We start from the raw sequence: 16,143 nt of genomic DNA, 5'->3' as shown, positions 1-16,143 counted from the left end.
ATACTTTTGATAACTTTTCCATGAGCCATTTGACCTATGAAAGTTTGTAGACACACTGTAGAATCTTTTGGGCGAAAGAATTTTAAGGAACTTTGAATTTACGAGTTTAAAAATTTTACTTTAAAGACAAATACCGATGTCAAACATGTACTTCTTGGTTACAAAAATTATTTTAGACCATATTCAACTGCATTGCTTATGGGTTTTGTACGCTATCAAATCAAAGCAGAACGAACAATAGACTAATTTACTTAAACTTGTCAATAGAGGTATTTTTATTTTCAAAAAATATATATTTCGATAAATTGCGCCTGCGAGTTAGATAACCAGTAAATCATTTAATAAAAGTGCGCAAATTTTAATCAACATTTTTGACAATTTTTGCAAAAGCCACTTGACTTATAAACGTTTATGGACACACTGTGAAATCTTTTGAAAGATATGTAGAATTTTTAGGAATTTTTGTGTTTACATTTATAAATCTGGATATACCGGATGTCTGGAAAATTTTTTCAAAGTAGTAGCTAAGATAAGACTAATTTTGACAAATGACATATCCTCTAAGAAAAGAGAGGGTGGGTGGGCGGGGATAGTAGTTGCCAAGATAAGACTTATTTTGGCAAATGACATATCCTCTAAGAAAAGAGAGGGTGGGTGGGCGGGGATAGTAGTTGCCAAGATAAGACTTATTTTGGCAAATGACATATCCTCTAAGAAAAGAGAGGGTGGGTGGGCGGGGCTAATACCTGCTAAGTTACGGCTGATTTTGGCAAATGCCATATCCTCTGAGAAAAGAGAGGCTGGGTGGGCGGGGCTAGTAGCCAAGATAAGACTAATTTTGACAAATGACATATCCTCTAAGAAAAGAGAGGGTGGGTGGGCGGGGATAGCAGTTGCCTAGATAAGACTAATTTTGGCAAATGACATATCCTCTAAGAAAAGAGAGGGTGGGTGGGCGGGGCTAGTATTTGCCAAGATACGACTGATTTTGGCAAATGACATATCCTCTGAGAAAAGAGAGGGTGGGTGGGCGGGGCTAGTAATTGCCAAGATATGACTAATTTTAGCAAATGACGTATCCTTTAAGAAATTTAATTGAATTATTATAAGAAAACACACTAGAGGGTCCAAAGCACTTTCAAATTCTGTCCAAACAAGAACACCTAGAACCTCAAAATTGTTTTAAATTTTTCAAAAAAAAAGCGAGGTCCCAAAATTAACTCAAAAACAGGTCAGGTCAGAATTTTCCAAAAATAGAACACTAAAGTCCCCCAAAATTGTTTTAAATAATTTACACACAAAATTTCCAAGGGCTCCCAAAATAATACACCATAGGTACACAAGAGTCTTCCGAATTACAAAAAAAAAAAAAAACATTGCGGTACTCAAGATTTTTTCAAATTCATAAAAAATAAAACACTGAAAGCTCAAAATATTTTTTCAGGTTCATCCAGCAACAAAACACCAGATTCTTTTCAATTTATCCGAAAATGAAACACCAGGGGCCTAAAATTAACTCACTATTACAAAAACAATACAATCATTTCTTTGTATATTAATTCTAACTGAAATGGTAATTAAACATGGTCATGGGCGAGAAAAATATTAACTAAAAGTTTTATTAGTTGTTTAGTTATTAAACTTAGCAAAAGAACCAATTTCAAAATCATTATATAACTCCACCAAAGTGCGAGAAGGAATTTTTGTACTATTTTTTCCATACCGAAAGATTTTGATGATTAAGAGCGTAGTGGAGAGTTAATCCGAAATTTTTCAGACACGCGGTATAAATATATATAAATTATATGTATGTTCTTTTGTAGTGTGTAGGCTATAAAAAAAAAAAAAACAACCGCTAATCCCTTTTTTTTTGTTACATTATTTGCTATAAAATTTATCTTATTTGAGAAGAAAAAAAATGAGAGAATGGGTGAGTGGGTGATGCTAGGTTAACTTTTTCCTACACCCTTTTATAAGCAAGCAATAGGCCCGCCCACCCACCCGCTCTTCATTCTAGTGATTACTCTTAACACTGTTAATTAATAACATTATTATCTTAGGCAAATCTGTTAAACCATTGATGATAAAATAGAAAAAATGTTAAACAAAATCACTAGAAGGTATTAAGCTGATGGTAAATAAGCACGCCTGACGTGAGAATCATATTTACGAGCTGTACTCCCGATGCTCCTCCCATTCGCACAAGCTCCACCTTAATAAATCATTTCATTGGCTCGGAAAACAGGGGGCGGCGTTTACAATTGTACCTCATTGTGATTACTTTCGGCACTAGTTTTTCGAAAAAAAAAACTGGTAAAAATAAATTTTTATGAAAAAAGTAATCCAAGATTCTATTATTTGTCAATATAAAACCGAGCTTCCGCCTCAGAGCCAATAAAATGAGTGATCAAAACAGAATGGTGGGTGGCCAGTTTTTACTTTGTTTTAAATCTTAGATTCTACCGTAAGTGAAAATTTCTTCAAAATTCCCTGGTGTTGTTGTTCTTGAAGCTAATTTTTTAAAAACACTCAGTTTTGTGATAAAATTATTTAATAATAATAATAATAATAATAATCATCATCCTTCGTTTTCTTCAAAAAAATAACACACAACCATACGTAAAAAGTTGAAAAATCTAAAAACTAAAAAAAATGAAAACTGGAATTTCGAGTTGGATTTTATAAGATTTGTTTTTTTTTCAATTTTCCGATATTTCGATGTCTGATATTCCGATTATACAGTTGTACAATTTTCCGATTTCTCATTTATCCGATTTTTCAATTTGTCGATTTTTCTTTTTTTATTTTTATTTTTTTAGAAGAATAAGTTGTCTGCCAAAATCAATCTTATCTTGGCAAGTACTAGCCGCGCCCACCCACCCTTATTTTCTTAGAGGATATGTCATTTGCCAAAATTAGTCTTATCTTGACAGGTATTTATATTTTTCTTTTTTTTATACACATAGCCATCTTTTCACAACAAGAAACTTAAAACATGATTTAAATGGTACATTTTTGCAAAGAAATATGGATTTTGCAATTATGGGCGGAGCCTAATTTAAAAACGGATATTTCCTTATACAAATTTTCCATTTTAAACATGTTTTAAATTTATCAACATTTTGGAGGGATAAATTATAGGAGTAATTTTTATTAACTTTATCATTTTCTGTAAATCAGTGTACTACCAAAATTTCAAAAACACAGTCAATGTGTACTTGGTGATTTCCGACATTTTCAGAATTGCTTGATTTTTTTTTTAAATCTCGTACATAGATACCAGTGTATGTGACATTAAAATTTACTTTTTTTATTAAAATCAAATACAAATATTACACGTTTATGCAATTTTCATATTTATATGCATACACAAAATGAAAAAAAAAAGGACGCTGCGGACAGGATTCGAACCTGTGCGGGCAGAACCCAATGGATTTCAAGTCCATCTCCTTAACCACTCGGACACCGCAGCTTGCAAACACAGGCAACAATGTTTGGGTGGTAAGCGTCGCGCACCAAAATGGAAATTTTTCATGTAAATTAACAATTAACTGATACTTAATTACTGCATTTCTTTTTTATTGTTTGCAAAGTTCATTCAAACGTTAATTAAAAATCCAACAATAGTGTTTATGTTTATATTTTCAATTTAATGAAGAATTAGAGAAAAATTACTTAAAAAAAAAACGTGGATTATGTAACACATTTTGGTTTTATCAGGTCTATAAAGAGCGTCATATTAACATGGGCGTTACTTTTGCCGCTTCGTTGAAACTGCAATTTTAGCGGCAAATTTATATATACATGTTGAAAAAAAAAACTTTTTAAAAATTAGTACATTTATTCACACTTCACAAAACGGTGTACATACATCAATAGATTTATAAAATGTTACATTCATGTCTTATTTTTGGAATACTGATCTTTGCGATAAGCTAAAAGGCTACATAGTATAGAAATTGCACCCACATGTTAAAAATTTGTCTAAAATGTTAGGCACCTTTCGTCCAAAGTATTGCAAACTATTTCTACTTCGACTACATTTTTGTAAATGGTTTTCTAAATACTCCACGTGTGTATAATATATCAACAACAGTTTACAAGAAATTGGACTCATGAAGTATGTACATAGTAAAATCGAGATTCACTATCGGAATTAACTTACGCTGTGCTAAAATTTACACTTTGTGCATTCGTAAACAATAATAAAAAAGTAAAAAAGAAATAAATAGAGAGTATTCTTTGAGCGGAAATGATTATTGCAACCAAAACATATCACAATTGCTTGAGTATCCTATACAAAAAAGAAAAACCGTTTTTACAAAAATACACACAGTACTTATACAAATGGAATATCAACTCGTCAACTGATATGTCTAAATCAGTCGATCGTAAACTATAGGTCATACCGACGTTTCCGAATTCAACCTCAAAACAAATTTGTTACTTTTCGGATCCACCACCTCCTCCGTAATATTAAAATGCGGAAACTTCCTTATAGAACACAACAGCGACACGTCGTTCTGCCTCAGCTGAAAACTAGTACTATCCCCTATAGGCCTCGTCAGCAACTCCTCGCAAATCAGCGCCCACGTCTGCACCTCCTTCACCTCCTTCTCGTTCTGCAAAACCGGCTCGCTGATTAAGTACTGCTCCAGAAACGCCTTAGGGGTGAGATCGTTGCTCAAACAATTGGCCAAATGCGCTAAAATCGACTCTACGGAGTGACGCGGCTGCTGCCTCGTCACCCTGAGGTACTTCTGCAAGGCCCGAGCCATCGAAGGAAAAATCGCCTGCGCGGCTTCGTGAGGATCCATCGGAATGGCAGGCACTTGGTCGTTATGTAAGCGTTTAATGTGTGTGAAAGCCTCTTCAGCGGCCGTGATTAGCCTCGCCCTGCGCTTCTTCACTCTTCGTTCGTACTCGTGTTCTTCGTAGAAGCGCTCGTTGTGGCTCGAGTCACGGCGGCGCGCATGCGCCGCCAACATAGCTCGGGACTGGGACTGCTGCAAACTCGTGTTGTTGACACCGTCGACTTCATAGAACTTAAAACTAGAGGAGTTCTTCCGGGATTTGGACACCGGGATGCGCTCCAAGTACGGGTTGTAAATCGGAAACTCGGTGTAGTACTTCTCGAGGACCCAAACAGCCGCCCTTTGGATACTCAGCTGCCCTATACCGTAAGCACGACTAGCGCCATCTGGACTCCGTACAACCTTGATGTAATACATAGGTTGCAGGTGCCTTATTTCCACTAAAACTACAGCTAAGTAGTGAATAAAAAGTAACGTATCAGTCAAACTAGAAGCATACGCTACTAGTGCCTTATAATCTACCGTTTCTTCCGGAGTGGTGGCAGCCCTGGCCGTCTCCGTCACCTGAACAATATAAAACAACCAATACGCGAAACTACAAACTAAAACAAACGCCAACACGGCAGCTCGGAACAGAAAAAACCTAGGCAGAGTCGCGTGCGGCTTCCGCAAAAAAACCGCCCACGCCCCTACTGCCAGTATTGCCATTTTGAAAGCTAAAGACACTAACTGTCCTTTGCATTCGGCGCCACAAGCCAGCAGCTTGGTGCTGTCTGCTAGCCCCAATCGTGACGACAGCGCGGGGAAGAAGCCCAGTTTTGGTAAAACCACCATGGCTAGGGGGCTCAGGAAGGCCACTATGGAAAGAACGTAAGTTAGCACTGTTCCCATGTATCTTTGGCAGACGAAAGACAGCCCGGTGTCAGGTTCACCAGGCCAGTTGCTCACGTCTTCGGTGGATTGAGACTGTTCGGACGTGTTTCCCGTTATGGCAGTGGTGTTTTCGCCCCAGTTGTCATCCTGGGGCAAAATTTGGACCTCGATGACTTCTTGTCCGTCGCGGTTGTCGGGGGTGAGCGTGACGGCGGTCTGAAAGGGGGCCATGTCGTCGTTCTTGCGCGATTTACTACTTCTGAAAAGCGATTTCAATCACTAACTTAAACAAAATTTTTTTTACCTGGTGCTTCGATGGGAATGCTGTCGGTAATTATTTCTCTCTCTATGCCCCCTGGAACGTCTCGATCTTGAACTGTTTTCGGACTTTATGGACTCAGTCTCCATATCTCGGTTCTCGTTGCCCATGAATTTTTACAAAAATGGAACTCTCTAGTACAAAACAATGTCATGAGTGATCGTTTGACGGCACCTTCGTTTAACAATTTTCGGCGAATTCCAAATTAACTCATTAATAACAAGTTCAATGACTCTTCAGAAGCGTTGATGACATTTTGTAAACATGTCTTTTTCTATTTGAAAAAAATTGCGAGTTTCCGTTATTTAGCGCCGTAGGGCTCTTCCGGGTTCGATTCATCGAAGCCCATTATTTCTGCATTTGTCGCCAATACTTTTTTATATGGTAATTAAAACCAGCGGAATCCGATGGTCTTAATCGGCGGCTTCTGAGCGGTTTTTTCTTCCAAAGGTGGAACTTCTCGCACACATTTTCGCACAAGAAATGGCCAAAACGAAAACAAGAATTGTCGTAAACACTCCCCGACACTGTTTTGATTGAAAATAACCAAAACTTAATTTAAAACACTTTCGATTTATGTAAAATGTAAACGCCTACGTTTGGAGCAATTTAATTGCCCCATAAATTATAGTTCCAACATGGCTACCGAATCCACTAAAGTCACTAAATAGAGCACTCACCAAAAAAAATCAATTTTGCACAAAAAAAACAAAATGCGATTTTAGACGAAACGAAACCAACAGCAAACTCGTCGCAACTAATCAATTATTTTTAAAATTGTAATTCCCGTCTTTCTTCCACATTTAAAAAACAAAAATAGTGCGTTTAGTTGCGCCAGGTTGCCACCCCGAATCACGTGACCGTGACAAAGTGACATTCCGGCTCCGATTTATGTTTACCAAAAATGGCAAGTGATTCGAAAAAGCATGATCGTAAGTCCTCTAAAGGGCTCAGCCCTGAAGAAATTCTCAACGGCTTTCAAACCCTTCGACAAGAGCAGCGCAATCTCTCGTCTAAACTGACAGAATTTGAAGCCGACTCCAACGAACACAAGTAAGTAGTTTTCGGGTTATAACCCAAAATAGCCCCATTTTCGTCGAAGAACCGCGCTATTTATAGCCCGAATAACGGAAATAACGTCTTCGGCGTGCCAACTTACGTAAATCGTTCGAACTTCTTTCGCAACTTCACCATAACCTCACTTTTTCAGAATGGTGATCGCCACTCTTCAGAACGTGAACGAAGACCGGCGCTGTTTCAGATTAGTGGGGGGCGTTTTGACTGAAAGAAAAGTGAAAGACGTTCTGCCGGCCCTAATTTCGAATTTGGAAAAGTTGAAGGAGTTGATCGAGAAGCTCAAGGAACAGATTACTAAGAAGGGGGTCGAAATTAATGAATACAGAGAGAAGTATAATATTAGTTTTAGAGGTTTGGACGCGCCTAGTTCGAACTCGAAGCAGGAAGAGCAGGTCTCGGCGTCGGAGAGCAGCAGAGGCAATGTTTTAGTGTCTTAACTGTATACACGCTTTTTTGATAATAACAAGTCTCGCAGATTATTTATTTAATGTATGTTGCTAAAAAAACTTCGGTCTGCATTTATAGATTGTTTTCAAGGTTAGGTCATTTGCTAAAGTTCTGTGTAAACTTTGTAAAAATGATATCGAAGTTTCAATTTGTAGAATACCAGTTTTATATTTTTTCAATCTCGATATAATAAGACTTTAAATGGTATGATATGGTATTTTTAACATATATTTTAGGTTGTGTGTAAATAGTACACGTCATTGCTGTAGTTGTTTTAATTTTGAGTTTGCGTTTAAATTGAGTAATATAAAAATATCACATTTGTATTTGCTACTGAGTGTTTTCATTTTGTAACCTGTTGTAAGTGTTGTGATTAAAAGAGTCGTGAAGGATGGTGCTCTAGGAGTCATGAAGGGTCGAGAAAATGTGAAAATAGGAGTCGGCCGATGGACGCGATTACAATACTTCCCTAGCTCGAAGTAAAAACACATTAAATAATAAGTATTTTTTCTTCAAACGTTATATAAGTAATGTTTGAATGACTTCATTTTTAGAGTAAAACTTCTAGTTATTATAATTATAAGTGATTTAGCAATTAAAATGCAGTCAAAGTTACTTATGACCTTGTCAATTATTAGAAAACACTTGTGATCAAAAATGAGTCTGTTGGCAATTCTGGATTTTTAGTTGAAATTGGTATCATGATGTTTTCTTAATTTCCAGTTGTCAGCTGTCAAGATCGAGAAATTGTTAACATTTTTAATATGCGAAAGGTATTCAAAACATAACCTAAATTCATCGCATGTTATTACGATTGACATATCTGTCACATAATTATTTCCGTCACGCCAACATAAACGCAAGAAAAGTTCACCTTTTTGTTTAAAAAGTACTGCCAACAGACTCAGTTATTTCGGATCACGCGGAATATACTAGTAACCATATTTAATATAATAATTGTGTATAAGTTTATGTTATTTCAATTAAAGTAACTGATTTTATTGAACATGCAACAATTAAAATTACCTATTTAGATGAATTAAATTAAAATAAATAAAATCATTGAAATAAAAGTACCAGAAAAGTGAGCTCGTGGCGTTTAAAAGTAGTGCCACTCTTATTTAGTTCAGCTAATAACAAGGTGCTTTCCATTTAAGTACTTATCGAGTTGAGCGGGAACGATTTCATTATTAGTAAGTAGCAGTGTATTGTTGGTTGCCTATAATTTTTGTTGAGTATATACAGAATGTTTCACATCTTTTTGACTTGACATGATGTTTGGATATATTGTGACATTCATAGCGACTGACTAAACAACGCCTCAAGGTCGACCCCATTTTTAAAGTGGGATTTATAAACTTGCTGTTGATATGCAAGTTCCCGCTGATGTTGCTTTTAGTACTGAAAATTGTCATTTATAAACTCCGATGCCAAATTGCCATCGCTAGTAACTTTGATGTTCAACTTTTGCCATATTTAAAGGGGTTGCACGAGAAAAGCAGAGGATTTAAGTTAATTACTACAAAATTTTACCATTTTAGACATGTTTTAAGTTTCTTGTTGTCGAAATAAGTCTACACATATTAAGAAAAAAAAAGGCAAAATGTAGCCCCGCCCACCCACCCTGTCTCAATTCTGATGATTTTTTTATTCGTCGTGAGTAGTGATGTGAGTGTATAATACAGACTGTATAATACCACGGTTTAAAACTGTATTATACGGTATGTATAAAATGTTTTTATACCACTGGTATAAAATTAAATTTTTAGGTTATGTCAATCGTAATTTTTTTAACTCATTAAGTTACATTAAAAGCAATTTATCATTGCAAAATAATATTTATGATTATGAGGATGACAATGAGAATATCCTCAAATTGCAAGACGATGTAGATAATGATCTCGACATTGCCGATGATAATATCACGTAGTTGATGAAGATCAATAAAACAATAGTCTCTACTTTTGTTAATTTTTTTTTAATTGAGAAAAATGTTTTATTTTCATATTTATATAGTTTATTGTTTTTTTTTTTTTTTATAATAAATTCTTCGTGAAGTGTTTTTCTTTTATTCTCTCTACTACAGTAGTGGTCATTTCTACGGAACCACTCGATAAAAAGTCAAGTTGGTAGCCCTGTCATCTAGTACTTTACGCCGAACGCGGTTGGTAGCGGTAGTTGATATGGCAATCGAAACTAGCACAACACGAATCTTTCGGTTGCCCTCAGCTATGTCGCACTGTATCCCGTGCAGACTGTACGTTCTGTTCATCTATTTATTAAAATAAAATATCTACATTAACAATGGGGCCATCTAACCTGTCAGATTTTTGACGCATATGTTTTCCCCCAGAAACCCGTCAACGTTACTTACACCAAACAAATTTTGAAAATTTACACTAGGGAGTGGTTCTATAGAAAAGATCGCGACTTTAGTTAGTAAATCACCAGATGACGTTTACCATAAAGCTAAAAATGAAAAATGTTGGCGCCAAAATTTGAATATAATACCATATAAAATACCGTATAAAACGGTATTATACCATGGTTTTATACCGCAAAAATAAAATACGGCATTTTTACATCACTAGTCGTGAGTCAAGGGGGCGGAACTTAACTGCAAAATCCTTATTTTTCTACGAGAAATTAAAATGTGTTTTTGAGTATCGTGTTGTTCAAAAAATACGACGTATATTAAGATATATATAAGCTCCACCCATCCGCCTCGATCTCAATCGTGATGAATTTTTCATTCGTTGTCAGACCGAGGGGCGGAGCATAATTATAAAATCGATATTTCCTTATACACATTTACCATTTTAAACATGTTTTAAGTTTCTTGTTGTAAAAAGATGACTATACATTTTAAGAAAAAAAAGTCAAAATATAAGCCCCGCCCACCCGCCCTATCTCAATTGTGATGATTTTTTTAATCGTCTTGAGGCAAGGGGGCGTAGCGTAACTGCAAAATCTAATGTGACTCGATCTTGAAATAAAGTAAAAGTAATAGTAGATCTAGTGACTTTAGCAAAATCCATATATCCTTACAAAAATTTACCAATTTAAACGTGTTTTAAGTTTCTAAGAATAAGAAAAATCATCACAATTGAGATAGGGTGGGTGGGCGGGGTTTATATTTTGGCTTTTTTTTTTCTTAATATACATAGTATTCTTTGAATAACACGATACTCAAAATCATGTTTTTAATTTCTGGTAAAGAAATAAGTATTTTGCAGTTAAACTCCGCCCCTTTGGTTCACGGCGAATAAAAAAATCATCACAATTGAGACAGGGTGGGCGGGCGGGCTTACATTTTGTTTTTTTGTTTTAATATGTGTAGTCTTCTTATCACAATGTGAAACTTAAAACATATTTAAAATGGAAAATTCGTATAAAGAAATATCGATTTTGCAATTAGGCTCCGTCCCAAAATTGCAAAATTCATATTTCCTTGCAAAATGTACCACATTTCTTGTTGTGAAAAGATGGCTATGTATATTCAGAAAAAAAGGCAAAATATAAGCTCCCCCCACCCGCCCTATCTCAATTCTGATGAATTTTTTTTATTTGTCGTAAGCCGAGGGGCGGAGCTTAATTGTAAAGTACTTATTTTTTCTACGAGAAATTTCCATGTGAAATAATTTCGTAAGTAACTAGGTGACACAAATAAAACTAAATGTATTAATTAAAAAAGAAAACCAAAACAGAAGCCCCACCCATCCGTCTCGATCTCAATCGTATATCCATTTCCTTACAAAATTTACCTATTTAAAAGTGTTTTAAGTTGTTAAGAATAAGAAAAATCATCACATGAGTGGGTGGGCGGGGTTTATATTTTGTTTTTTTTTAACATACGTAGTATTCTTTGAACAACACAATACTCAAAAACATGTTTTTAATTTTTTGTAAAGAAATAAGTATTTTGCAGTTAAGCTCCGCCACCTTGATTCACGGTGAATAAAAAAAATCATCACATTTGAGACAGGGCGGGTGGGCGGGCTTACATTTTGGCTTTTTGTTTTAATATGTGTAGACTTCTTTAGACAACATGAAACTTAAAACCTGTTTAAAATGGAAAATTTGTATAAAGAAATATCGATTTTGAAATTAGGCTCCGTCCCATAATTGCAAAATCAATATTTCCTTGCAAAAATGTACCATATTTCTTGTTGTGAAAAGATGGCTATGTATATTTAGAAAAAAAAGGCAAAATATAAGCCCCGCCCACCCGCCCTATCTCAATTCTGAGGGGCGGACCTTAACTGTAAAGTACTTATTTTTCTACGACAAATTTCCATGTGAAATAATTTCATAAGTAATCATGTGACACAAATAAAACTAAATGTATTAATTAAAAATGAAAACCAATACAGAAGCTCCACCCATCCGCCTCAATCTCAATCGTGATGAATTTTTCATTCGTTGTCAGACCGAGGGGCGGAGCATAATTATAAAATCGATATTTCCTTATACACATTTACCATTTTAAACATGTTTTAAGCTTCTTGTTGTAAAAAGATGACTACACATTTTAAGAAAAAAAAAAGTCAAAATATAAGCCCTGCCCACCCGCCCTATCTCAATTGTGATGATTTTTTTATTCGTCTTGACGCAAGGGGACGTAGCGTAACTGCAAAATCCATATTTCCTTACAAAAATTTACCAATTTAAACGTGTTTTAAGTTTCTAAGAATAAAAAAAAAAAATCATCACAATCGAGATGGGGTGGGTGGGCGGGGTTTATATTTTGGCTTTTTTTCTTAACATACATAGTGTTCTTTGAACAACACGATACTCAAAAGCATGTTTTTAATTTCTGGTAAAGAAATAAGTATTTTGCAGTTAAATTCCGCCCCCTTGGTTCACGGCGAATAAAACAAATCATCACAACTGAGACAGGGCGGGTGGGCGGGCTTACAATTTGCCTTTTTGTTTTAATATGTGTAGACTTCTTAGCACAACATGAAACTTAAAACATATTTAAAATGGAAAATTCGTATAAAGAAATATCGATTTTGCAATTAGGCTCCGTCCCATAATTGCAAAATTCATATTTCCTTGCAAAAATGTATCACGTTTCTTGTTGTGAAAAAAACTTATTTTTCTGCGAGAAATTTCCATGTGAAATAATTTCCTAAGTAATCAGGTGACACAAATAAAACAAAATGTATTAATTTAAAAAGAAAACCAAAACAGAAGCCCCACCCATCCGTCTCGATCTCAATTGTATATACATTTCCTTACAAAAATTTACCTATTCAAACTTGTTTTAGGTTTCTAAAAAGAAACTTAAGAAAAATCATCACAACTGAGATGGGGTGGATGGGCGGGGTTAATACGATACTGAAAAACATGTTTTTAATTTCGTGCAAAGAAATAAGTATTTTGCAGTTTTAGCTCCGCCCCCTTGGTTCACTTTGAATAAAAAAATCATCACAATTGAGACAGGGTGGGTGGGCGGGCTTACATTTTGCCTTTTTGTTTTAACATGTGTAGACTTCTTTTCAGAACACAAAACTTAAAACATGTTTAAAATGGAAAATTGGTATAAAGAACTGTCGATATACATTTTTCCTTGCAAAAATGTACCATTTTAACCATGTTTTAAGTTTCTTGTTGTGTGTTGTTGTGAAAAGATGGCTATGTATATTAAGAAAAAAGGGCTAAATATAAGCCCCGCCCACCCGCCCTGTCTCAATTGTGATGATTTTTTTATTCGCCGTGAACCAACGGGGCGGCGCTTAACTGCAAAATACTTATTTTTCCACAAGAAATAATAAAAATGTTTTTTAAGTATCGCGTTGTTCAAAGAATACTATGTGTATTGAGAAAAAACGAAGCCAAAAATTAAGCTCCACCCATTTTAAACATGTTTTACCTGTCTTGTTGTGAAAAGAAAGAATATTAAGAAAAAAGGGCAAAATGTAAGCCCTTGTAGTTATAATATCTAATCGACCTTAGCGGAGACAAAGTTCCAATAGATCAAAAAAATACATATTAGGTTTTTACTGTAGCGGATTATGATTCATAGATAAAACAATATTTATTAATTATATCGCAAATACGAACAGATAAACCTAAGATTATTTTCACAATTGTTTTATTTACCCTAGATATCAGTAGCAGTACCTGTAAATATCGAGAACTCATTGAACTGTGATAATAGTGATAATCTTTCACCTAAATTATTTAGTGTGAGTTGTACACTCAGTAAACCGTGAAAATGTACAAGTTATCCGCCGCAATAGTGTTTATATTTTTATTTTTCCAAAACGGGGCGTCCGACCAACTATGTTCCGTAAGAAAAACCGAAAATTATTGTGTCTGTAAACGTGTTACAAGCCAAGACGAGAGTTCAGTGGTTACGGAAGCAGACTGCTCTAGAATACATCTACAGAGTGTGCCAAGTCAGGATCAGTTGACTGCTGATTTAAACTTGTTGGATTTGTCGCACAACGAAATCCAAGAACTGGACGAAAACAAAAACAAACTTTCCAGCCGCACCTTACAGACTTTGATATTATCATACAACGAAATCAGCTCTATTAGTGACAAATTTTTCAGCGAAATCCCCGATCTAAGAAAACTGATTTTGAGTCACAACAAGATCACTACCTTGGATAATAGAGCCCTTTTCGAAAACTGCCAAAAACTGACATACTTGGACTTGAGTTTCAACCACATTAATACAATTCAAATCGACGTCTTCTTGCCACTAGTTCAACTCCAGTTTATAGATTTGAGCTACAACGACAACGCTCTTGGTGAATGGCTGACCCAAAATTCGGATTTCTTAACCCACAAGCTCGGTCTTAGTTTGAACATTTCAACAATCAAGTTAGATAATTTGAACTTAACCGATCTCGGGAATTTATATTTCGTTAATTACACCAACTTGAAGCACCTTTCACTGGCCGATAACCACTTCCAGGAAGTCCCCCGGGTGCCGTACTCTGTAGAATATTTAGACCTCTCTGGTTCGGATATCTCAGTCCTTGAAGTGAAACAGTTGAGTTATCACTCTTTGAAAACCCTCAGACTCGATCGAATGAAAAAACTGGAAAATATTCATCCGTACGCTTTCTATAATTTGGAAGCTCTCGAGGAGTTGTCGATTCGGAATTGTAACAATTTGAAAGAATTTAACGAGCTGGTGTTCGGGGCGATGTTTAAGAATATGGTTTCTAAGTTGAAGAGATTGTCGTTGTCTGGAAATGCGTTACAGCACTTGAATATCACCTACAAGTATCTTTTTAGGACGCTGGATTTGGTCGATTTGACGGATAATCCGTGGACTTGTGACTGCGATTTGTTGTGGCTTCAAGAAGTGGACAATTTGTACAAAAGCGATAAGATTAAGTAAGTGTGAATAGGCAACCATTAATACAGTCTTGCTACAGTGATTGTACTTTCTTTTTAGATGTACATCTCCGACCACCCTCAACTCGAAGAAGTTAATCGACGTAACTGAGCGAAACGTGCCGTTGTGCTACCCCCAAAAATTCGGGAAAAAGTCCCACAGGATTTTAATTTCGTTCCTGTCGCTGCTGGTCATTCTTCTAGCGTCCCTGGTGGCTTATTTGATTTATTATGCGCCAAAATGGTACAACAACGGTTCCAGAAGGTTGGGTCCCGAGTCCCCCTACAACGTCGCAAGAAACGACCTAGACTGATTTTTAATGATAATTTTAACGTTGTAAGAATAAAAGTGTTGCTAATACATAATTCTGCTGGTGTATCAAAAGCCCCGGTCAATCGTTTTGAATATAAATGGGACAAAGCGATTACCATCCACCCTTCCCTATTGTATTTTTCTGCATCACCAACTTCTGTCTATGCACACAAAATCTAACAGAGCGAAAAATAATTGATAACTATTTTATATTGATTCATTATTTGGATTTATTTCAAATGCAGAAGCGTTTTAAATTCACTCAGTGATTTTATGTAATTGCAGTTTTTATCAATGCAAATCTGAATTTGCACGCCGATTGAAAAACAATAACGGCATGTCGCCGAAATGAAAAACGTATTGTTTTTGGAATTGGTGTGTTTAGTGAATGCATTTGAAAGCCACAAATTAAAATAAAAATAAAAATACAAAACACAATTATTGGTAATAATTATAACTTGAGTCTCAAGATATAATAGGGGAAAGTCCCCTCATTCGGACCTAGTGGGACATTTTTTCAATTAATACCAAAATGTAATACGATATTAACTTATCTAGTGTTGAGCCATTAACTTTGACATGTTTTCAATGTTTGGTAATTTTTTTAGAATTTTTTGAAACATCCAAATTGGTTAAAAAAAATAATTTTTTAAGGTCTGCAAGTGGTCCAAATTAGGAGACTGGGTTCCTAAATTGGACCACTATATTCTTGAATTGGACCACCGGTTCTTAAATTTGACCTTCTTGGTAAAAATGCATGAAATGAACATAATTTTATTTAAAATGTGAAAAAAAAAATACGTTCATATATGTTAAAAAATTCTGTAACATTTTCTCTGTTGAAACCCTTCGCCCAAGCCATGGATGTTTTTTCTGGTAATCGAAGTGATAGTTCGGGATGTCTTCTGATGAAATTGTAATACCATTTTTTTCCAGCACGT

The 16,143-nt window shown here is 35.5% G+C and overlaps 3 protein-coding genes and 1 non-coding gene across 4 annotated transcripts; 2 read left to right on the top strand and 2 right to left on the bottom strand.

Annotated features, from left to right (window-relative positions):
- Nucleotides 1-3,390: 3,390 nt before the first annotated feature.
- Nucleotides 3,391-3,472, bottom strand: Trnas-uga (transfer RNA serine (anticodon UGA)). The gene has a single exon. It is a non-coding gene; the product is annotated as a tRNA-Ser (tRNA).
- Nucleotides 3,473-3,827: 355 nt separating this feature from the next.
- LOC135127234 (vang-like protein 2) lies at nt 3,828-6,722 on the bottom strand. Its single transcript, XM_064053643.1, has 2 exons — nt 5,992-6,722; nt 3,828-5,946 (listed from the first exon to the last, which is right to left on the bottom strand). Exons 1-2 carry the CDS (start codon nt 6,114-6,116, stop codon nt 4,404-4,406), a joined length of 1,668 nt encoding a protein of 555 aa, XP_063909713.1. The 5' UTR covers nt 6,117-6,722; the 3' UTR covers nt 3,828-4,403.
- A 122-nt stretch (nt 6,723-6,844) lies between these two features.
- On the top strand, nt 6,845-7,856 carry LOC135127235 (prefoldin subunit 2-like). Its single transcript, XM_064053644.1, has 2 exons — nt 6,845-7,059; nt 7,217-7,856. Exons 1-2 carry the CDS (start codon nt 6,911-6,913, stop codon nt 7,518-7,520), a joined length of 453 nt encoding a protein of 150 aa, XP_063909714.1. The 5' UTR covers nt 6,845-6,910; the 3' UTR covers nt 7,521-7,856.
- A 5,789-nt stretch (nt 7,857-13,645) lies between these two features.
- Nucleotides 13,646-15,255, top strand: LOC135126579 (phospholipase A2 inhibitor beta-like). Its single transcript, XM_064052607.1, has 2 exons — nt 13,646-14,889; nt 14,951-15,255. Exons 1-2 carry the CDS (start codon nt 13,754-13,756, stop codon nt 15,201-15,203), a joined length of 1,389 nt encoding a protein of 462 aa, XP_063908677.1. The 5' UTR covers nt 13,646-13,753; the 3' UTR covers nt 15,204-15,255.
- The last annotated feature ends 888 nt before the right edge of the window (nt 15,256-16,143 follow it).

This window comes from Zophobas morio, unplaced genomic scaffold (genome assembly GCF_036711695.1).
Source record: "Zophobas morio isolate AGI-343-1 ecotype UQ-CSIRO unplaced genomic scaffold, CSIRO_AGI_Zmor_V1 ptg000011l, whole genome shotgun sequence".
Classification (NCBI taxonomy): Eukaryota; Metazoa; Arthropoda; class Insecta; order Coleoptera; family Tenebrionidae; genus Zophobas; species Zophobas morio.
The sequence above is the reverse complement of the archived record's forward strand: the minus strand, read 5'-3'. Positions and strand labels throughout refer to the sequence as shown.

Bases quoted from the DNA above. Each gene is read 5' to 3' on its own strand.
- LOC135127234 (XM_064053643.1), bottom strand. From the start codon at position 6,116: ATGGGCAACGAGAACCGAGATATGGAGACTGAGTCCATAAAGTCCGAA. The intron at 5,947-5,991 runs GTAAAAAAAATT...ATCGCTTTTCAG, and splicing joins CATTCCCATCGAAGCACCAG to AAGTAGTAAATCGCGCAAGA.
- LOC135127235 (XM_064053644.1), top strand. From the start codon at position 6,911: ATGGCAAGTGATTCGAAAAAGCATGATCGTAAGTCCTCTAAAGGGCTC. The intron at 7,060-7,216 runs GTAAGTAGTTTT...TCACTTTTTCAG, and splicing joins GCCGACTCCAACGAACACAA to AATGGTGATCGCCACTCTTC.
- LOC135126579 (XM_064052607.1), top strand. From the start codon at position 13,754: ATGTACAAGTTATCCGCCGCAATAGTGTTTATATTTTTATTTTTCCAA. The intron at 14,890-14,950 runs GTAAGTGTGAAT...CTTTCTTTTTAG, and splicing joins TACAAAAGCGATAAGATTAA to ATGTACATCTCCGACCACCC.